The sequence below is a fragment of the Nelumbo lutea genome, chromosome 4 (assembly GCF_056320005.1).
Source record: "Nelumbo lutea isolate HS-2025 chromosome 4, American lotus-T2T, whole genome shotgun sequence".
In the NCBI taxonomy this organism is placed as follows: Eukaryota; Viridiplantae; Streptophyta; class Magnoliopsida; order Proteales; family Nelumbonaceae; genus Nelumbo; species Nelumbo lutea.
Genome location: NC_142687.1, coordinates 18,186,061 through 18,205,112, shown reverse-complemented (window position 1 = coordinate 18,205,112; position 19,052 = coordinate 18,186,061). Strand labels below are relative to the sequence as shown.

The 19,052-nt window shown below is 38.3% G+C and overlaps 1 protein-coding gene and 1 long non-coding RNA gene across 2 annotated transcripts in view; one reads left to right on the top strand and one right to left on the bottom strand.

The window, feature by feature from the left end:
* The window catches only part of LOC148854307 (DNAJ heat shock N-terminal domain-containing protein), a 76,950-nt gene extending 58,776 nt beyond the window's left edge, over positions 1 to 18,174 (top strand). The window contains exons 13-20 of the mRNA XM_088940896.1: positions 4,557 to 4,627; positions 4,757 to 4,810; positions 6,697 to 6,839; positions 7,052 to 7,198; positions 13,778 to 14,011; positions 15,191 to 15,250; positions 15,631 to 15,873; positions 17,780 to 18,174. Coding sequence (XP_088797022.1) covers positions 4,557 to 4,627; positions 4,757 to 4,810; positions 6,697 to 6,839; positions 7,052 to 7,198; positions 13,778 to 14,011; positions 15,191 to 15,250; positions 15,631 to 15,873; positions 17,780 to 17,908 — 1,081 coding nt within the window. The 3' untranslated portion in view covers positions 17,909 to 18,174. The remainder of the gene's footprint in view (positions 1 to 4,556; positions 4,628 to 4,756; positions 4,811 to 6,696; positions 6,840 to 7,051; positions 7,199 to 13,777; positions 14,012 to 15,190; positions 15,251 to 15,630; positions 15,874 to 17,779) is intronic.
* Positions 16,747 to 18,409, bottom strand: LOC148854306 (uncharacterized). Its single transcript, XR_016094780.1, has 2 exons — positions 18,132 to 18,409; positions 16,747 to 17,005 (listed from the first exon to the last, which is right to left on the bottom strand). It is a non-coding gene; the product is annotated as an uncharacterized LOC148854306 (long non-coding RNA).
* Positions 18,410 to 19,052: the final 643 nt, after the last annotated feature.

The following is a 19,052-nucleotide window of genomic DNA, read 5'->3' as shown; positions in this document are numbered from 1 at the left end:
TGACCAGAAATCTAGTGTAATGATCTCCTCTAGTTTTTTAAATGTCCAAATGACCTCCATCAAACTCAATGGTGAAAACTATATTCCGTGGGCCAAGTCAGTGGAGGTGTTTCTGAAGGCTAAGAAGAAAGTGAAACATGTACGGGAGGAGAAACCTAGTGCTGAATTCCCGGGTTTTAGTGATTGGGAGCAAGAGGATGCTCAAATTATGACGTGGTTGTTGGAACAGTATGGAGCCTAGAATCAGTGTTAATTTCATGTTTTTAGATACAGCAAGGGATATATGGGAACATGCCAAGAAGCTCTATTCTGGACAAGACAACACCACAAGGGTTTATCAGCTTTATCAAGATTACTTTAGTTTGCAGCAGGGAAATCAGACTCTTGAAGAATATTACGCCAGTATGAGAAATCTTTGGTATGAACTTAATGTCTATCATCCCTTGACTCCGGATGTCAAAATTCAGCATCAACAAGGGGAACAACTATGTTACACGATTCTTGGTGGGACTGAAAGCAAAGTATGAACCGGTTAAAGCATAGATATTGGGAGGATCTACTCTCCCTACTCTAGAAGAAGTGTTTGCCCGTCTCCGTAGGATATCTCTTACCCCCATAGAGTGTAACATACCATCTGACAGATCAGCACTTGTTAGCACTCGAGGTGATTCTTATGGGCACAAAGGAGGTGGTCGTATGGTTAAGGGAGACTGTGGTAACCCTATGGGTGGTCGTGGTAGTGGAGGAGGTCGTGATTCAGGGGGAGGCTGTAGTAGAGGAAGGGGGAGCACTACTAGAAAATGCACACATTGTGGGAGAGAAGGACACACAGTTAACTTCTACTATGATTTGCATGGTCCACCATCAACTTGGGCTAATCATGCAGTTGTTGGTGGTAGTGAAGTCAGTGATATTCAACCAATTGATCCAGCATCTTCTACAGTCACCACTACTTCTAGGAAGGAGATGATGAGTATTCCAAGAGAGGAGTATGAGAGATTTCTTAAGGCCACCTCACATCAGAATATTGCCACCCTTGCTCATTCAGGTATAGCTTGCCTAGCATCCAAACCTTCACTCTGGATAATTGACTCTGGAGCCTCTGATCACATGACCGGGACTCCAAGCGTGTTTTCCTCCCTTTCTCCAACCTCTACATCAAATAATGTTACCCTTGCCAATGGATCTACTTCTCCCATCTATGGTGTTGGTAATGTTAACACAACATCTCTTTCTTTGACTTCTGTTTTTTACATTCCCAAGTTTCCTTCTAATCTTATGTTTGTTAGTAAACTAACCAAATCCCTCAATTGTTCTATCACATTTTACCCTTCCTCTTGTGTTTTTCAGGATCTAACGACAGGGAAGAAGATTGGTGGAGGGCATGAAACTGGCGGATTGTATTATCTTGACGGTGGTGGATCTACATTGCACTTCAAACCTCTTTGACTCCTCTTCAGTGGCATTGTAGACTTGGCCATCCATCTCTTAAAGCTCTCAAGCTTCTTGTTCCATCATTGAGTCGTCTGTCGTCTTTGCAGTGAGTCGTGTTAGTATGGGAAACACCATTGGGTTTCCTTCAGTCCTAGAGTCGATAGTCGCATGTTGAGTCCTTTTGATTTAGTTCATTCAGATGGTTAGGCTCCAATCGGAATTGAGTCTTATAATGGTTACAAATATTTTGTCATCTTTGTTGATGATTGTTCAAGAATGACATGGCTTTATTTAATGAAAGAAAGAAGTGAATTATTTTCCATTTTCCAAAAGTTTCATGCTGAAGTGTACACACAATTTGGTGTTTCACTTAAAATTCTTCGTTCCAACAATGGCAAAGAGTATTTTCTTTCTTCATTTCAGCAATACTTGGAACAACATGGTATTATTCATCAGACATCTTGTGCCCACACCCTTCAGCAAAATGGGGTGGTGGAGAGGAAGAACCGACATCTACTTGAAACAGTTCAGTCTCTTCTTCATCATATGAATGTTCCTAAACGTTTTTGGAGTGATGCAGTCCTAACTGCTTGTTTTCTCATTAATTGCATGCCCTCGTTCATTCTTGATGGTCGTTCTCCATTCTCCATCTTATTTCCCACTTTGTCTCCATATCCTCTGACTTCCAAGATCTTCGTGTGTGTGTGTGTGCTTTTTTCAGAATCTTGGTCTTGGGCTAGACAAGTTGGATACTTGTTCCATTAAATGTATCTTCCTTGGCTACTCTAGAAGCAGAAAGGATATAAATGCTACAACCCTATTACTCGAAAATCCTTTGTGTCCTGATGTTACATTTTTCGAGTCGATGCCATACTTCTCTACTATTGATATCTCTTTTCTTCCTACAGAGGTTCCTCTTCCTCTTCTGGTTGATAATTCCATCTTGGTGGTTCCCATTATGCCTGAACCTAATCCTACCCAATGTAGGAGTGTATTGAAAGACCACCAATTCGTCAAGTGTATACTCATCGACAAAGGCCAGCATCCCCACCACCTTCTACTCTAATGGTTGATCCAACTCTTTCCCCAACCGAATTGCCTTCTGATCATGACCTTCCTATTGCATTGCGGAAAGGTAAACGTAGTTGCACGCTACATCCTATATCCAATTATGTTTTTGTATCTCACCTTTCTGCTTCCCATCATGAGTTTATTACCCCGTTGTCCTCTGTATCCACACCCAAGGATGTTCAGGAGGCTCTTACCTCACCAGGGTAGCGAAAAGCTATGGAAGAGGAAATCTCTGCTCTTCATCACAATCATACATGGGAACTCACCAATCTTCCCCCAGGTAAACATGTTGGTTGTAAGTGGGCGTATACTGTTAAGTATCTACCAGATGGGAGAGTGGAACGCCTGAAAACCTGTTTAGTTGCAAAAGGGTACTCTCAACTTTATGGTATAGACTATGTCTAAACCTTTTCTCCAGTTGCAAAGATTGGCTCAATACGTGTGTTGATTTCCTCGGCTGTCTTGCATGATTGGCCTCTCTTTCAACTTGATATTAAAAATGCCTTTCTCCATGGTGATCTTCTAGAGGAAGTGTACATGGAGCAACCACCAAGGTTTGTTGCTGAGGGGGAGGATGGTAAGGTGTGTAAGCTCAAGAAGGCGATCTATGGGCTCAAACAGTCTCCCCGTGCTTGTTTTGGAAAATTCAGTGAAGTGGTTAAGGAGTTTGGAACGAGGCAATGTCAAGTTGTCCATTCAGTATTTAGCGATGACTCTGTGGCCGGGAAGATCTTACTAGTAGTGTATGTGGATGACATAGTCATAATTGACAGTGATAGAGTTGGGATTGATAGATTGAAGACATTCCTATAAAATCACTTTATGACAAAAGGTCTTGGGAAGTTGAAGTATTTTCTAGGTATAGATGTTGCTAGATCAAAGGGAAGGCATCAACCTCTGTCAGCAGAATATGTTTTTAACCAGTTGGAAGAAACAAGGTTATAAGGTGCTAAACCAGCTGAAACTCCCATGGAACTGAATGTGAAGTTGGGAAGTGACACAGGTGAATTGTTTGATAATCTTGGAAGGTATAGAAGGCTAGTGGGAAAACTGAATTATCTAACTATCACTATGCCTGACATCTCTTTTGTTGTCAATGTGGTAAACCAGTTTATGCAGAATCCTTAGGTGCCTCACTGGGATGCAGTTCTTAGAATTGTGCGGTATTTGAAGGGGGCCCTAGGTTGTGGGTTACTATACAAGCCAGGAGGTGATCTTGAAATAGTTGGATACACTGACATAGATTGGGCTGGCTTTATATCAGACAGGAGATCCACTACAGGTTATTGCACCTTCCTAGGAGGAAATCTAGTGACATGGAAGAGCAAGAAGCAGACCGTTGTAGCAAGGAGCAGTGCAGAAACAAAATATAGGGCCATGGCACATACTACATGTGAACTAGTATGGTTGAAGAATCTATTGCAGGAAATCGGGTTTTCAATAAGCAAACCCATGAAATTATACTGTGACAACCAGGCTGCAATTCACATCTCATCCAGCCCAATTTTTCATGAGAGAACTAAACACATAGAGGAAGATTGCCACTTTGTAAGGGAAAAGGTCATCAATGGTGATATAATTACTGAGCATGTGAGAACAAGTGATCAATGGGCAGATCTGTTCACAAAAAGGTTAAGTTTGGGAAGAGTGAGCTATATATGTAACAAGCTGGGATTATATGATATATACTCTCCAGCTTGAGGGGGTGTTAGAGTCGACTAAAGAGGGGTAGTTTAGTCTTTTCCCCCAAGTAAGGTGTTAGCTGTATGTCTCATATGCGGGGGCATTTCAGTCTTTGTACTTTTATTTTGTTATGTTTAAGCATATGGTCGACTGGGTTAGACGAACAGTCTTCTCAGTTCAACACTATTCATTCTCTTCTTCTTCTTCTCTCTTCTCTCTCTTTCCTCAGTTCGGCTGAACAGCACTAACAGATGTAATTGGTGGTAAAAAAGCTCTATGTTTAGTCTCCCACCATCTTCTGTATGGTGCTTTATAATTTCAGTAAATGGATGCATTATGACTGGCATTTCCTTTGTAATTGACAACAGGCTTGAGGTGGAGTCAGCTCCTGCTATTGTGTTTCTGAAAGATCCAGGGGTTAAACCTATGGTGTACCATGGTAAGCTAACTATGAGTGTCAGTTACTCCTTTTTGCATTTTTCCTTTTGTCCCTTATGTTGCTGTTTCTAAAAGCTGTAGTTAATGTTGCCAGCTTCAACAAGCTAACTATTTTTGTTCTACATTGCAGGATCCATCAACAATTCAGAGTTCTTAAATATTGTGGAAAAAAATAAACAGCACGGTAATAGCACTATTCTTTTGAATCTCTGCTGGCATTAGGTAACTTGTTTTAAATTTAATTGCTCACATCCTTTTGCTTCATGGAAAACTTTACCCTCTTTTGTGAAGGAACACTTTCGGCGAGTACCTTCCCCCACCGGATGGTGTGGTAAAATTGAATTTTGATGGAAGTTGCCAAGGCAATCCAGGACCATCGGGAATTGGTGGGATTCTGAGAGACAAAGACAGCAATATGTTGTCTCTATTTTCAGGACCAGTGGGTGAAGGTGATTCAAAAGGGCAGAGCTACTAGCAGCGGTACAAGGTATACAGATGGCTAGTCAAAGTGGTGTGACAAATCTGCTAGTAGAAGGGGATTCCAAGGTGGTAGTAGGCTGGCTAATTAGGCCAGAAACAGTTTGTTGGGGCTACAGGGATCTGTTAAAGAAAGTTAAATGGATGACAAGGAGTATGACTGTCAGGTTTCAGTGGGTTAGAAGATCAGCAAATGCAATGGCTGATTCTCTGGCCAAGAAGGGGGGTGCCAAGGGGAGATCTATTTTGGGCTACTTTGTAATTGTGTCTCAGGCTTGGGCAGTTTTGGTGTATATGGTTCAGTCCTAGGGGGGTAATATCTCGTGCCTCCTCCTAGGCTGATTGTATTTTTGTTATTTGATTTAATAAAATTGCTCTCACTTATCAAAAAAAAAAAAAATTAAGCTCTGGAAGTTGCTATAGTGGTTGACTCAGAAATGGTGTTCTGAACTAGATATCAAATAAAAAAAAGTTGAAAAATGTATCTCATTGTTTCTATTCTCCAGTGTTAAACGTATTTGTTTTCTTTTCCACTTTAATGATAAGAGTTCGTAAAAAAAAATAAGGATTATGCTAAGGAAAAAAGAGAAGAAAAGAACACCTGGATGTGGGCATAGATTGAACGACTTATGACCAGCTTATTGATGCTGAATAACTCTAAGACTCTAGTTTTGAGTTATTTGAGATTTGAATGAGTTTTCATGCTTTAAATTTATTTTCTAGGAATTGATTTTTGGTTAGGTTTTATTCTTAATTTGGGTTTAGGAGTTGCAAGTTGTAACTTCATTATTTGCATTGTATATGATCTAGTTATGGTATCAATAGAGGTTTGGGGTTGGAACAGTCAAGATGAAAAGTATATAGAAACAAATATTAGATCCATGGTTAATGATTTTCTGGTTAATGCCAATGGAGAAAAAGCAGGAAATTAGGAATGTCTAAGTAGTGAGGCAAATTGATTGGATGATTGTTTATGATGGCTTCTAGTAATCAGTTGGCAAATTCCATTTCTGGAAAGTGCAATCTTTCTGTCATATCTTGCCTCTGGAAATGGAGAACTGGTGTAGGATGCTTAGGAGCCACAATTTCTGATGCTTCTAGCTGGAACATAGTAAATATTACTAATTTCTGTTTGTGACAACCCTATAACTGAGTGATTATGCCTTTCTTGATTTTGGATGTCTGGAATGGTTGCAATTGCATCTCTCAGAAAGGAAGATTTTTTTTTTCTGAGAAGAATGAGGCTTGGAATGATTGGAGTTACTCTTTGATATTATTATCATTCTTTTGATAGTATGGGCATATGACTAGGTTTTTAAGTCTCAGGCTTTTTCCTTGCATTGCTGGTTACAATCCCAAATGGAGGGCAGTTGCATCAGTTGGCAGCCAGAAAAACCTTCTGCTATACAATTTCATGAATCCTAAAATCAATGAATGGCAAGAAGGAATTGATTTGGTCAACCCTAGATAGTTGGTGTGGGGCTTAGATAATGTTGACAATAAATGATGGTGTACTTTGCAGCTTAAACAATTCAGTTTCCAGATTAAGGGCTGTTCCTTATTATTATTATTTTTTCTTTCTTGTCTTTCCAGAACTTCCACAATTGAGGAGCATAACATCAATGGAGTTGGGTTGTGATGCACGGGGCTATTCCCGTGCAGGATATGATACCACAACTTGGTACTGTGTGATTCTTGCCGGAAGGCCAAGCCTGGAACTTAATAAAATGCGTGAAGTAAGTTCTGTTCTCTAATGTGTTCTTTTTTTTCAATCTTGTTCTTAAGATTCTTAGGCAGCTATATGGCATGATTGATAACTTGATACAATCTTTAGGCATCACTACTAGATACCATCATTACTGTCTCATGTTTGCATTCATTGTTTGTCATTAATTTGTCTATATTATCTAATGGCCATTAATAACAGATATATTTTACACTCTCATAGACCATGCGCAGGGTCCAAGTTATATTATCAAATGATGATAAACCCAATGCAGCTGATAGTGTTCATTTCTTGGATTTAAGGCCTGCAACTGATGCGTTGAAGGAGAAACGTTTAACATTTACATGGCTTGATGGAGAAGCCCAAAAGGTGAGTCTTTACCAACATGATTGATTTAAAAAAAATGTGAAGCAACCAAATACAAAGTTTGAGTATGATTTCAGTCATGTGATTTCTGGAGTGGTAGTTATTTTCAAGGAACAGTTCAACTTAAAAGTTTAAGCTGTTAGGTTAGATCCCTGTATAGGTTTTATTCTCCAACATGCCCCCTCACATGAAAGCCTGTTGGGCTTGAAGTGTGAATAAGTAAAGGTCCACCAAATCACCAATACCTTGTGCTGAAATTTAATTAATTATAAGGGGGAGATGAGGATCAAGCACTAGACCACTTGGTCAAACAGGCTTTGGTACCATGTCAAGGAATCGTTCAACCTAAAAGATTAAGCTGTTAGGTGAGGTCCCAGAATAGGTTTTTATTCTCTAACAGTTATAAATACTTTGGAGATTATAGCATAGAAGCATGGAAATTGGGATGTTTAATGAAGCCTTAAAAGCAAGGTTGCATGCAGCTCTAAGGTAGCATCTATGGATGTATGTTGCACTCAAATATAGAGAGAGAGAACTTTCTGTGAAGTTGCTGTAGCCTTTTCACTTACAGCAGTAGTATAAATACTGCCAAAATGATACCCTTAAGGTTGGGTTGATTTTTATCAAGTTCTGATCCATAGAGTCGCTGCTCTATTTGAAGTCAGAGTGGGGCTGTCAACAGATCAAGATTCATGATCCAAATCAAGTCCAACTAAGCAGTTTTGCACTTGGCAGATCCATTTATAATATTATCAAATTTGGGTTTGTCCTGATCCTATCTGAATAGTGTATTTGTATGTATACAAGTATACATGCATATTGCTGACATATATTTATCATTAAGTTGGTTGGGGCATTCAGTTATCAAGTGAAGGGTAAGGGTTATAGAGTCTCATCTTTTTGCTAATTCTGTAAAGTTGATAATATATCAAAGTCTGATTTAGTTTGATTGTTTAGAATTATGATATTATAAATATATAGTCGGAACCAAATCTAATCTGTTGAAGGACCTAGGTTGTCTATTACAGAGAGAGAGGAGGCTACATTATAATTAACGTTTTACAAACAAGAAAAAGGCTGATCTAATTTAAAAAGAAAACATTCTTGAGAAAGGGTAACAAAACTTTGAATAATATATGTAGAAAACGCCATTTTGTATTCAGTTCTTTTGCATAATTATAATTTCCACATAGTTAAAGCTATCATTGTACAAAAGCCTAGGTAGATAAAAAGCTGTGTTAAATTATATATAAAATCTATTGAAATGATTTTTGGAAATTATATCCGCCTAGTTTTTCATGTACATAATTTCCCAAGCTATCACTATACAACAACTAGCCTTACATCTACCTAGTTATATAACCTTATGGACATGATTTTCAACAAGACAATGGTGAGGATCCATAGCTAAGAGTTGTAATGAAGATACTTTCTGTCCTAAAGGCTCAGTTTGGAAAGAGTACAAATGCAAATATGTATAACTTAAATACATACAAAATATAAGGTTTTGCACTACATATTTGCATTTGTACTCCTTCCAAACTCAGCCTAAAGGAGTAGGAGCAAATGTGAGGAGACAAACTTGCAATGTGTGAATGTGAATTATGATATCTTTGCCTATTACATCTTATTGTTTTAAGTGGATAACGAGATTGATCTTCTTTCTTATGTGGGTTATATTAACATGTAGTACTTTATATAGTATTTTATTTATGAGGGTGGACCTTGACTCAATGGTTGGGTTTCTGCTCTGTCCCTCCCCAGACCCCACATTGGCAGGAGCCTTGTGTACTGGGCAGCCCTTTTTCTACTTTATTTAGTTTAAGATGAAACATAGTCATATATTACGTTATCTTAAAATGATTTTGTATTCAGTTCTTTTGAATATCTTGATACATATATGAAATCCACAAACCAAGTATATTGTCCTCCACAAATTTGTATTATTTTTTTTTTTGAAGAAAAAGTTAACTTTATTCGAAGAAAAGAAAGGTACATGAGGAGATGTACATAGCAATTAAGCACTCAGAAAGTTACATAGGCAAAAAACTATCACTAAAAAGGGAATCCCTGTGAGCGCCAGATTTAGCTAGACTGTCGGCTTTAGAATTTAGCTCCCTCGGAATCCAGACTACATGAGCATTTAGAGAAGAGAGGATGTCTCTCGCTTCAGCCAGGTAATGGGCTAAAGTCCAAGGCCCACTGTCAGGGTTAGAAAGCCAGTTAATGGTGTTGGCTGAATCTCCTTTAATGGTAAGGTTTAGTAAGCCCATGTCTTTTGCAATCCTGATGCCAGTTAGAGCTGCCATGACGTCGGCCTTTGTTGAGGAGGCTATCCCAATTGGCCCACTAAAAGCCCATCTGATATTGCCATTTCTGTTTTGAATTACCCCTCCAATACCCGCAGCACCTGGGTTTCCAAAAGCACTCCCGTCAAAGTACAAGATCGTCTACCCTTCCACTTCAGATCTGAAACTGCGGGAAGTGATGAGCTGTTTATGATTAGAGTGAAGAAAATTTATGGTGTTTCTTTGAAGGTCATCAAAAGTAACTCCTCTGGAGTAAATTGAGTTGAAGGTCCACAAGAAACATCTATAACAGATTATAGAAATCAGCTCCTCAAAGTTTTTTGTTCTGTTGGTAAACACCCGGTTGTTTCTCTCTTCCCAAATGCTCCAGAAGATAGCATGAGCAGCAGACAGCCATAAAGTTTTTCCTCTTTTGCTTAAACCTCTTCCGGACCATTGCCCTAAGCAATCAACCACATTTTCTGGGAATACCCAGCTGTATTCAAAGAGTGATAGAAAGAAATTCCAAAATTTTCTAGTTTCCTCACAGTGAATCAGGATGTGGTTGATAGATTCCCCAGCTTTAAGGCAGAAACAGCACACATGGGGAGAAAGATAATACTTTCCATGGTTCTTTTTCTGAAGGAGGTCGTAAGTATTGATTTTCTTTAAGCTGGCTTCCCACACAAAAAAGCATACCCTGGAAGGGATATGAGCACACCAAATTCTCTTGTAGGGGTACTGATCAGTAGATTGATCTTCCCTAACTAAAGCCTTGAAGCAAGACTTGGTTGAAAACTTACCTGATGGGTTCAGGGTCCAAACATGGAGATCTGGGAAAATTTGGGAGAGGTATACCTCTCTCAGGGTATGCAAGAAGCTAGTGATTTCACTAAGTTCCAGGTCCCTTAGAGGTCTCCTAAGATTTAGATTCCAATTGAAGTAAGGGGGGGAGGGGGGTAAAACCTGGGATATGGAAGCTTCTTGGTTTATGGTAAGGCTGAATAGGCGAGGGAAGGAGTTGGCTAGGGTAGAATTACCCCACCATAGATCTGTCCAAAACTTAATTCTATTGCCCTTTCCCACCTTATATCTGATAAAGGATATGAAAAAAGTGTAGTTTGAGATTATGCCTTTCCAAGGGTGGGTGTCTTTGACCCGATTCAAGTGGAGCTTGCTATCCCAACCGTTGGCGTGCTTTCCGTATTTGCTAGTAATTACAGCAGTCCAAAGCGCATTTGGTTCAAGAGGGAATCGCCACAACCATTTACTGAGAAGAGCTGAGTTTCTTTCTTTCAAGTGGCCTACTCCCAATCCACCTCCCTCCTTTGGTTTGCTAACCTGAGACCACTTCACAAGGTGAGAGCCCCTTTCCCCGCCTCCATCCCAAATGATGTTTCTCTGAAGTTTTTCTACCTGAACCGCTATCTTGTTGGGCATGCAGAAGATAGAGAGGTAGTATGTGGGAAGGTTTGCCAATGCTGCTCTAACTAGATTGAGCCTCCCCCCTTTTGATTAGTAGTTCCTTTTCCATGTGGCTAACTTCTTCTCACATTTTTCTGGAATTGGTTCCCAAAAGTTTTGATTTCTCGGGTTTCCTCCAAGGGGCATCCCCAGATAGAGGAAGGGGAGGTTTTCTGCCTTACAGCCCAAGATCTCTGTGAAAGTGTCCAAGGAGTGAGCACCAGATAGATTTAGGCCAGCAATACTGCTCTTTGCGAAGTTTACTAGCAGTCCAAAAATCCATTCAAAGCAGGTGATGACCCATTTCAGATTTGATACAAATTCTTCATCAGCCTCTAGGAAAAGGATGGTATCATAGGCAAACTGGAGATGAGATATCTGGGTGGCTTCCCGTCCGACTTCAAAACCTCTCAAAAGACCAAGAGAGATAGCCTTATTCACCAGTTGGCTAAAGATTTATGTGACTAGAGTAAAGAGCAATGGGGAGAGGGGGCAGCCTTGTCTTAATCCTCTGCTAGCATTAAAATATCCTTTTGGTTGCCCGTTTATTAGAACTGAGAACCAGGTGGAGCTTATACATCCCTCAACCCACTGAATCCACTTGTATCCAAATCCCATTAATCTCATTATTTCTGTGAGACACTCCCAATCTACTTTGTCGTATGCTTTTTCCAAATCGAGTTTCACAATCACCCCTGGTTTGCCATTCATCTTCCTCTCTTCAACGCATTCGTTTGCTATTAGGATGCTGTCAATGATTTGTCGCCCTTTGACGAAAGCAAACTGATTTGGGGAAATGATTCCCCCTAGGACTTTTAGTCTTTCGGCTAGAACCTTTGCTAAAATTTTGTATACATTCCCAGAAGCTGATAGGTCTGAAATCTTTTGCTTCTAAAGTACCCTTTCTCTTGGGAATCAAGCATATGAAATTAGAATTGTTTCCTTTATTGACAATGGCTGAATGATAGAAATCATTAAACACCTGCATCAAATCTGAACTAATTATGCTCCAACAAATCTGATAAAATAGAACTGGGAAACCATCAGGGCCTAGGGCTCTATCTCCATCCATGCTAAAGATAGCATCCTTCACTTCTTGATCTTGAAACTCTCTTTCTAACCACAGACTATTCTCCTCCGACAGTTTAAACCCTTCCCAAAAGGTTATGGAGAGAGCTCTGTTTTCTTTCTGAGTAAAGATCTTTAAAGAAGTATAGGAAAGCTTCAGAAATTTCCTCAGGGTCCTCCACTTCTCGTTGCCCAATTTTTAATTTTGTTATAAGATTTCTTTTCCGCCTCCCAGATGCATATATGTGGAAGAACCTGGAGTTATTGTCCCCCTCCTTTAACCATCTGACCCTAGATCGCTGTCTCCAGTAAACTTCTTCTCTTCTTACTACCTGTTCCCATTCTTTTCTTAGCTCAAATCTTCTCCTTCTTTCGTTCTCATTTAGGTGCCTACTTTGCTCCTTTTGGTCTATATCATCCAATTCGGATAAGATTGCTGATTTCTCTTCCTTGAAGGCTTTAAATTCCTCTTTGGCCCATCCTTTTAGCTTCCTTTTTACATATTTTAATTTTTCCAGAAATCTGTATCCCCTGGCCAACCTTCTGTCTTGCATTCCTCCCATCATGAGGCAACCTTTTTGCAGAAATCTTTGTGATCCATCCAGAATTTTTCCAGCCTAAAAGGGTTTTTTCCTCTGATCACCAAATCTCTACTTAAGGTGATAGGCCAGTGGTCCGAAGTACATCAGGAGCAGATCTCCTGAAAGGTCAAGGGGTAATCAGCTTCCCAATCTGAAGTAATTAAGAATCTGTCAAGCCTACAACTTTATGGCATTCTCCTGCATGTTCGACCAGGTAAAGTTACCATTCCTTAGGGGGAGGTCATGCAGCCTGTGTCTGGATATGAAGTTGGAGAACTCCCTCATGCTTCTATTTACCCTCTTCCCATTCAAATGTTCTTGACTGAATCTCGTGACATTGAAGTCTCCTCCCACAACCCATGGAATCTCATCATGTTCATGCAGTGAATCCAGCTCTTCCCAAAATCTACTCCTATTTGATGGATCATTAGGGCCATAAACTGCTGTTAGGGTCCAGGTAAAATCATCTGGCTTGTTCGTGAAAAGCAGTGAAAGAGAGGATTCACCTCTATCAACTTCCACTCCTGAAACCACATCTTCTCTCCACATGACAAGGATTTCTCCTGAAGTGCCTATGGCTGGGAGTCTATCCCATTTTCTGCCTCTTAAACCCCAGATTGCTCTGATTAACTTTCTGTCCACCTCTTCCTTTTTGGTTTCTTGAATCAGAATAATGTCAGGATTCTCTCTTCGGAAAGTATCTTTTACTAAGCTTCTCTTTATTTCTCCACCCAACCCCCTTACATTCCAGCTCAGGATTTTCATCTTAACCCCTGATGATCTTACCCTTACCTTTTCTTCTACTCCCTTCTCCTGCATATTCCGAAATGTTTTGTTGCCATTGTTGCTATTTTATAATGTCACCAACAAAATTTATTGATACGAAATGTTTTGTTGCAAGACCTTTTGTCTTGTTTGACTGAGACAAGCACCTTGTTTAGCACCTCCTTCCTCAGGCAATTTGTATTTTGTAGGTGCCGTCACCTCAGGGGCACCTTTGCAAACTGTTTTTGGTTGTTGAAGTGAAAGGTCTTTTTCCTTGTATTATATTTTCCATCACCCTGACACACTGAAGGAATTTCATGTATAAGTGCTCATTCTGGCATTATCTGAAACATTGCATTTCTTTAATATAAAATGATCGGCTAATGTTAATCCACTAACATTTTCTGTTGATCCAGGGATATTGTTTTTTCTACCTCCATTCAGAAAATAGCTATGAAACCTGTGGTCCAAGAAGGGATCCTAATGATATACCTCAATTATTTATTGTGCGTTACAAAAGAAATTCTACAGAGGCTGATATAAAGGTTGAGAGGAAACCCAGAACCATTTGGGATACACTTCAAGACAACGATGTGGATCCAGCATCACAGCTAGTGGCAAGATATAATGGTTCAGGGGATATTCCACAGGTATGAAATGCAATTATTCAAAAATGGTTTGCTTTTCACCATTTAGATTGCAAGCTTGTTACATTACTGCTGATAACTAGCAATTTGATAATTATATTTTTGTAACATATCAGTTACACTCCCAACTAACTTTTTAGTGTCTTTTGTTTCTAATCTCACTGGATATCAGAGATAAGGATGCAAGTTCAACAAACTTGATAGGAAAAATACAATGCAATACCCATTTATCATCCTATCAAGATTTTTTTCCTTTTCCTTTTGGCAGTTACATTATTCCATCTCCTCTTTTTTTCTACCATGACTCAGTTTGGAAAAAGTACAAATATAAATATGTACAATACAAATATATACAAAGTACAAGGTTTTGTACTCTACATATTTGTATTTATACTCTTTCCAAACTGACCCCACAGAACAAAGCTATATTTGTAATAAGGTTTAAGCATAAACTCTTATGGATCATATGCTCTTTCTGTTTTGAATAACTGATGTCCAGAGTTAATTGCTTATATTTCATAATTTAGAAACTGAGCAATGGTATTGAAGTTTTAATTATTCATATTTTCCTAGAAACATAAATGTATATCTGTGACTGATGAGCAAGTTACAAACCATGGGCAATCCGGGATTGGCAGGAATAGGAGGTGTCTTCAGAAATTCTGAAGACGGGATGGTGGTGTTATATTCATGACCTATTGGAGTTGGAAACTTTCTGAAAGCAGAACTGTGTGCACTGTTGCAAGGACTTTGATTAGCAAAGCAACTGGGATACTGACAGGTGGAGGCAGAAGAAGATTCTAAGATTGTTTACTTCATGAGCAAGATGTAGTAGTCATGTTCTGTGGACTTTCAGCAGGCATGCCTTCAGAGAAGTGGAAAGTATCTCCAAGGAACTAAATGCTGAATTTAAGTGGGTTGGACTGCAAATGAGATGGCTGATACCCTTGCTAAACAGGGGGTCATGAGACAGCAACTCTTTTGGGCTTCACTGTAATTGTTTTAGTTGTTTGGGTTGGCGGTCTATTCATCACTTTGTACTAGTCTCTCTTTTCAATTAATAAAATAAATTTTTCTTGCTGATCAAAACAAAGTCACAAACCATGGCGTAAATTAATATCTCCATCTGTTACTCAATATTATGCTTTTCTCATGTCCCATCTTATTATATTCTATCTGCAGGTCATTAAGTGGGTATCACAAATAATCAAAGATGGTGACTCCAGGGATCTCCCCTTCTTTGTAAGTTACCATTCATAACCTTGTGGCATGCTTTCAAGATCAGACATCAGAGACATTTCTGCACTTAATTGTACATGCTTTACTAAGAGATATGGTCTGAAACTTGTTTTCTTTGTAGCACCCAAATTTTTTATGCAAGTGTTTTTGTAGTAACAATTATCCATTGAATAACACCTTGCAATTTATATAGTGCTGCCCCATGAAAATCTCAGGGATAGAGTGACAATAATGCCACTTGTTGAAAAGTCGCCCCCCCCCGCCCCCCAATTTGTTGAGCCTGATCTATGTTGTATATTGCCATAAAGTTACAATTGCGAAACTGTATGATGCTTTTCTGGACCATCCTATTTTGTATCCATCATAATCCATTTTTCTTGCAGAGAACAAAGACCCCTGAGCTTATTCCTGAGGAGGCAGATCCAATCTGGTCAAGAGGTGCCCAAAGTATTCTGTCTACGAGTAAGGGAATTAAACAGAAGTCTCAGAGCATCAAAAACAGTATCTTTGATTTCTTGGGAGATCCAAGGCTTGGCCCAATCTTTCTCTTAGGAGCATTGATCTCTTTTGGTAGTATATACTTGCGTAGGAGTCAATCAACTCAGCCTAGTCAACAAAGTACAAAGGTCAGCTTTACTCAAAATATCTCTTTGGATGACCATGTATTGTACATCTTAGAGAGAAAGTAGCTGCATTATACATATTAATCTAGCTGCTCATCACTTTAATTGTGATTGTACCTTTCTCAAAAGGTTATCATTTTGGTATATTAGAAAATATATTCAATGTCCTACTAGACAAGCCAAAAATTAAATGATTTAAACATGATCTGAAAGTATTTTTGCATTATAGACAAAATGGGTCTATAATGGTTACTTGAATACCCAATTGTAAGTTATTTATGCTACCTTTTGTTTTATAGTACTTTTTTTATGAAAAGGTTTCTATTTTTATATTCCTTGAGTCTGGTATTTTCTATTTCACTTGTCTTTCAAGTTCTTTTAGAGTCCCTTTCTTGAATACCCAGTTGTAGTACTGTCGAGACCCATCAAGTACTGCAAAAACACGTTTTTTGTTTCTTTTTCCTCTTCCCTGTAGTCTCTCTAATCTTTTCTGCACAAAACCAACATTTTGTTTTTTCAAGCCACTATCATATCTGCCTGTCTCTACAAGCCCTCTGAAGTAGCATTCTTCTTCTATATAACAACGTCTAAAGAATTTGATAAATAACTAAAGCACAAGTGCACATCTGCAACTCGATACTTAAGTTAGTGCTATAATCATCTTCAAGGCATGTTTATGCTCATGTACTTCCGTGTGAAAATTTAAAGAAATTTTCATACCACAATTCACTCAATTAAATAATTAAGTTTTTATTTATTGTTTGGGTAAGGTCAATTTGGGGTCTCTTATAGATAGTCTTCTTAATTACATCTTTGAAAAGAAGAGAGAAAACCTTTTGAAATACATCATCATTTAAAGCACAAACCAATATGTACAATATTAGCCACTTAATGCCATCCTTCATTTATTTTCGTATAATTTCACAAACTTCATAGAAATGAGAAATATAATCAATAAATTTATGCTATCATCACTTTTTACAAATATGATAATTGATAGTTTGTTACAAATACTTGGGAGGTTCTTTTCTTCATATGGAAGACCATAACCGGCCGAAGTAATTTGGCTGTAGACAATGTTATTCTGAATCTTGCCACTTGGAGGGAACCTTAGTCATTGGATTAAACAATTGACCTGCTGATGGGTTTGCATTTGTAAGGGGCAATTGTCAGCCAAGTTAAAACTGAACAAAAAAAAAAGTCAGCCAAGTTAAAGAGCAAGACTGCATTGCTTAATCCCTGTACATTTCTTTGAATAGCCGTCTTTTGTATAGAGGAACCATAATCAACCAAATGAAACACTCAACTGTGGATGGTTTGCAATTTCTTCCTTCATGAATGAGATTTAGAGACTGAGTGAAAGCAAGAAGTTGATAAGAAGATTGCAATATGAAGAGAAGACATATAAGAGGATATTTGCAAAGAAACTTACCTACCTACCTGTAGATACCTAGAAGAAAAGGTCTTTCCTCTTCTCTTGTTAGGTAATCCCCAAAAAAGATATTTTGGGGGTTTTCTCCTTTCTATCTACGATTTCTTTTTTCTTTCTCTCTTCACTCTTTAGAGATTGAGCACCCTAAGAATCTCGAAGTTGTTGGGGTTGCTTAGCAATCTTTCTCCAGAAGGGAGGGGGGGCTTGTTGCCTCCCCTCTAAGGGAGAGATTAAATAGGGATTGAGGTGGTTATGTAACTACTTCTCATATGAGTGAAGAATGAAAGAGGGAGAGCCAGGTTGATATCCTCCTTAGTGGCCCAGACTTTAATTAACTCATTAACCTTTTTTTTGTAAGTAAATGAGACTTTTTTAAAAGATCAAAAGCAAATATATTTTCTTTTATTTGTTTGTTTTTATATTTTCTTTAGTGTGAATGCAGATTAGTGAAGTAATAAGTTTTCATGCTTCTTTCAGGAAAAGGTCAGACCCAGTCAGAGAAATAGGATGAAACCATCAAAACAAGATCAACTACCTCCTTCCATGACTGATGCAGAACCAAAAGATGCATACCAGATGCCATTATCAGATTCTGACTCAGAGTAGTTCAAATAAGAGGCTGAAATTGAAGCTCACCAAGAGGATTCAAAGCAAAATTGGAAGCTCATGCACTAATTTGGTTATCTATAAGCTTATGGAGTGTACAATTACAAAAAAAAAACTACCTATTAGACAAGAACCTATTCCGTGTCAATGCAGCACATTTATTTTGCTCAAGATAATTTTACAAAATCAGAGTTAGTCTTAAATTGTATAGATGAAAACATACCGGCATCACCTTCAGGTTTCAGCTACATGGCTTACATTTGAAATCCTGTCCATTTCTAATTTCCAATTCCACTGCATTAGAGACGTCATTCCTTTTCCTGTCCTGTCTACAATCTCCACTCATCAGTGCTGCCATCCAGCCGGACCAGACAGGGATTTCGCCTCTTTGTTCTCCTAACCATCCTTATCGGGAATTCTGGATGGACCGGTGGAGCCAGAACTGCATTACAACATACCCATCCCCACGACATTCATCAAAGGACACATCTCTAATCCCCCTAGCCTTCCCCAATTTCACCCTCCTAATCTCATTCCATGACCTTTGCAACTTTCACAGCAAAATTCCACGTGTAATTGTACATCCTCATATCCAAGGTCTAAAATATATTGGGCATCTTTTTCTTTTTTCATGAGTATCAAACCCGTATTGGGCTGTATCGGGGGTGTATCAGTAAGCCTTCTTTCACCCTCAAATGACTCTAAAACTCCAAACCTCATTCTTAGAGTGCTAGATTTCAAAAAATTTACAAGAAACAAGTGTGAATCGATAATTTTTTTGAAGAATTTTCAAATTTTGAATAAATATGGCAAAAGTAGGTAAGCTTTTTGATTTTTTATAATATCTTGTGATCTCTTTTTTTTCTTGAATGTTTAAATTTATGTTCATTTACACTTACATTCAAAATCATAATTTTTTTGTGTTATTAGTAGATTTATGGAAATTTCATGAAGATTTTTGGGAAAACATAAATTAACAAAAAATTTGAAAATGTAATTTTTTCTCCACCTATAAAGACTAAATATGTGTTAGATCTATGGATTTATCTATCATATCCATAGAGTAATTGAAATTTCTTCTTTAATATTTTTTTATATTTTTAGAATTAAAAAATAAATAATAATTAATTATATTTTATCATTT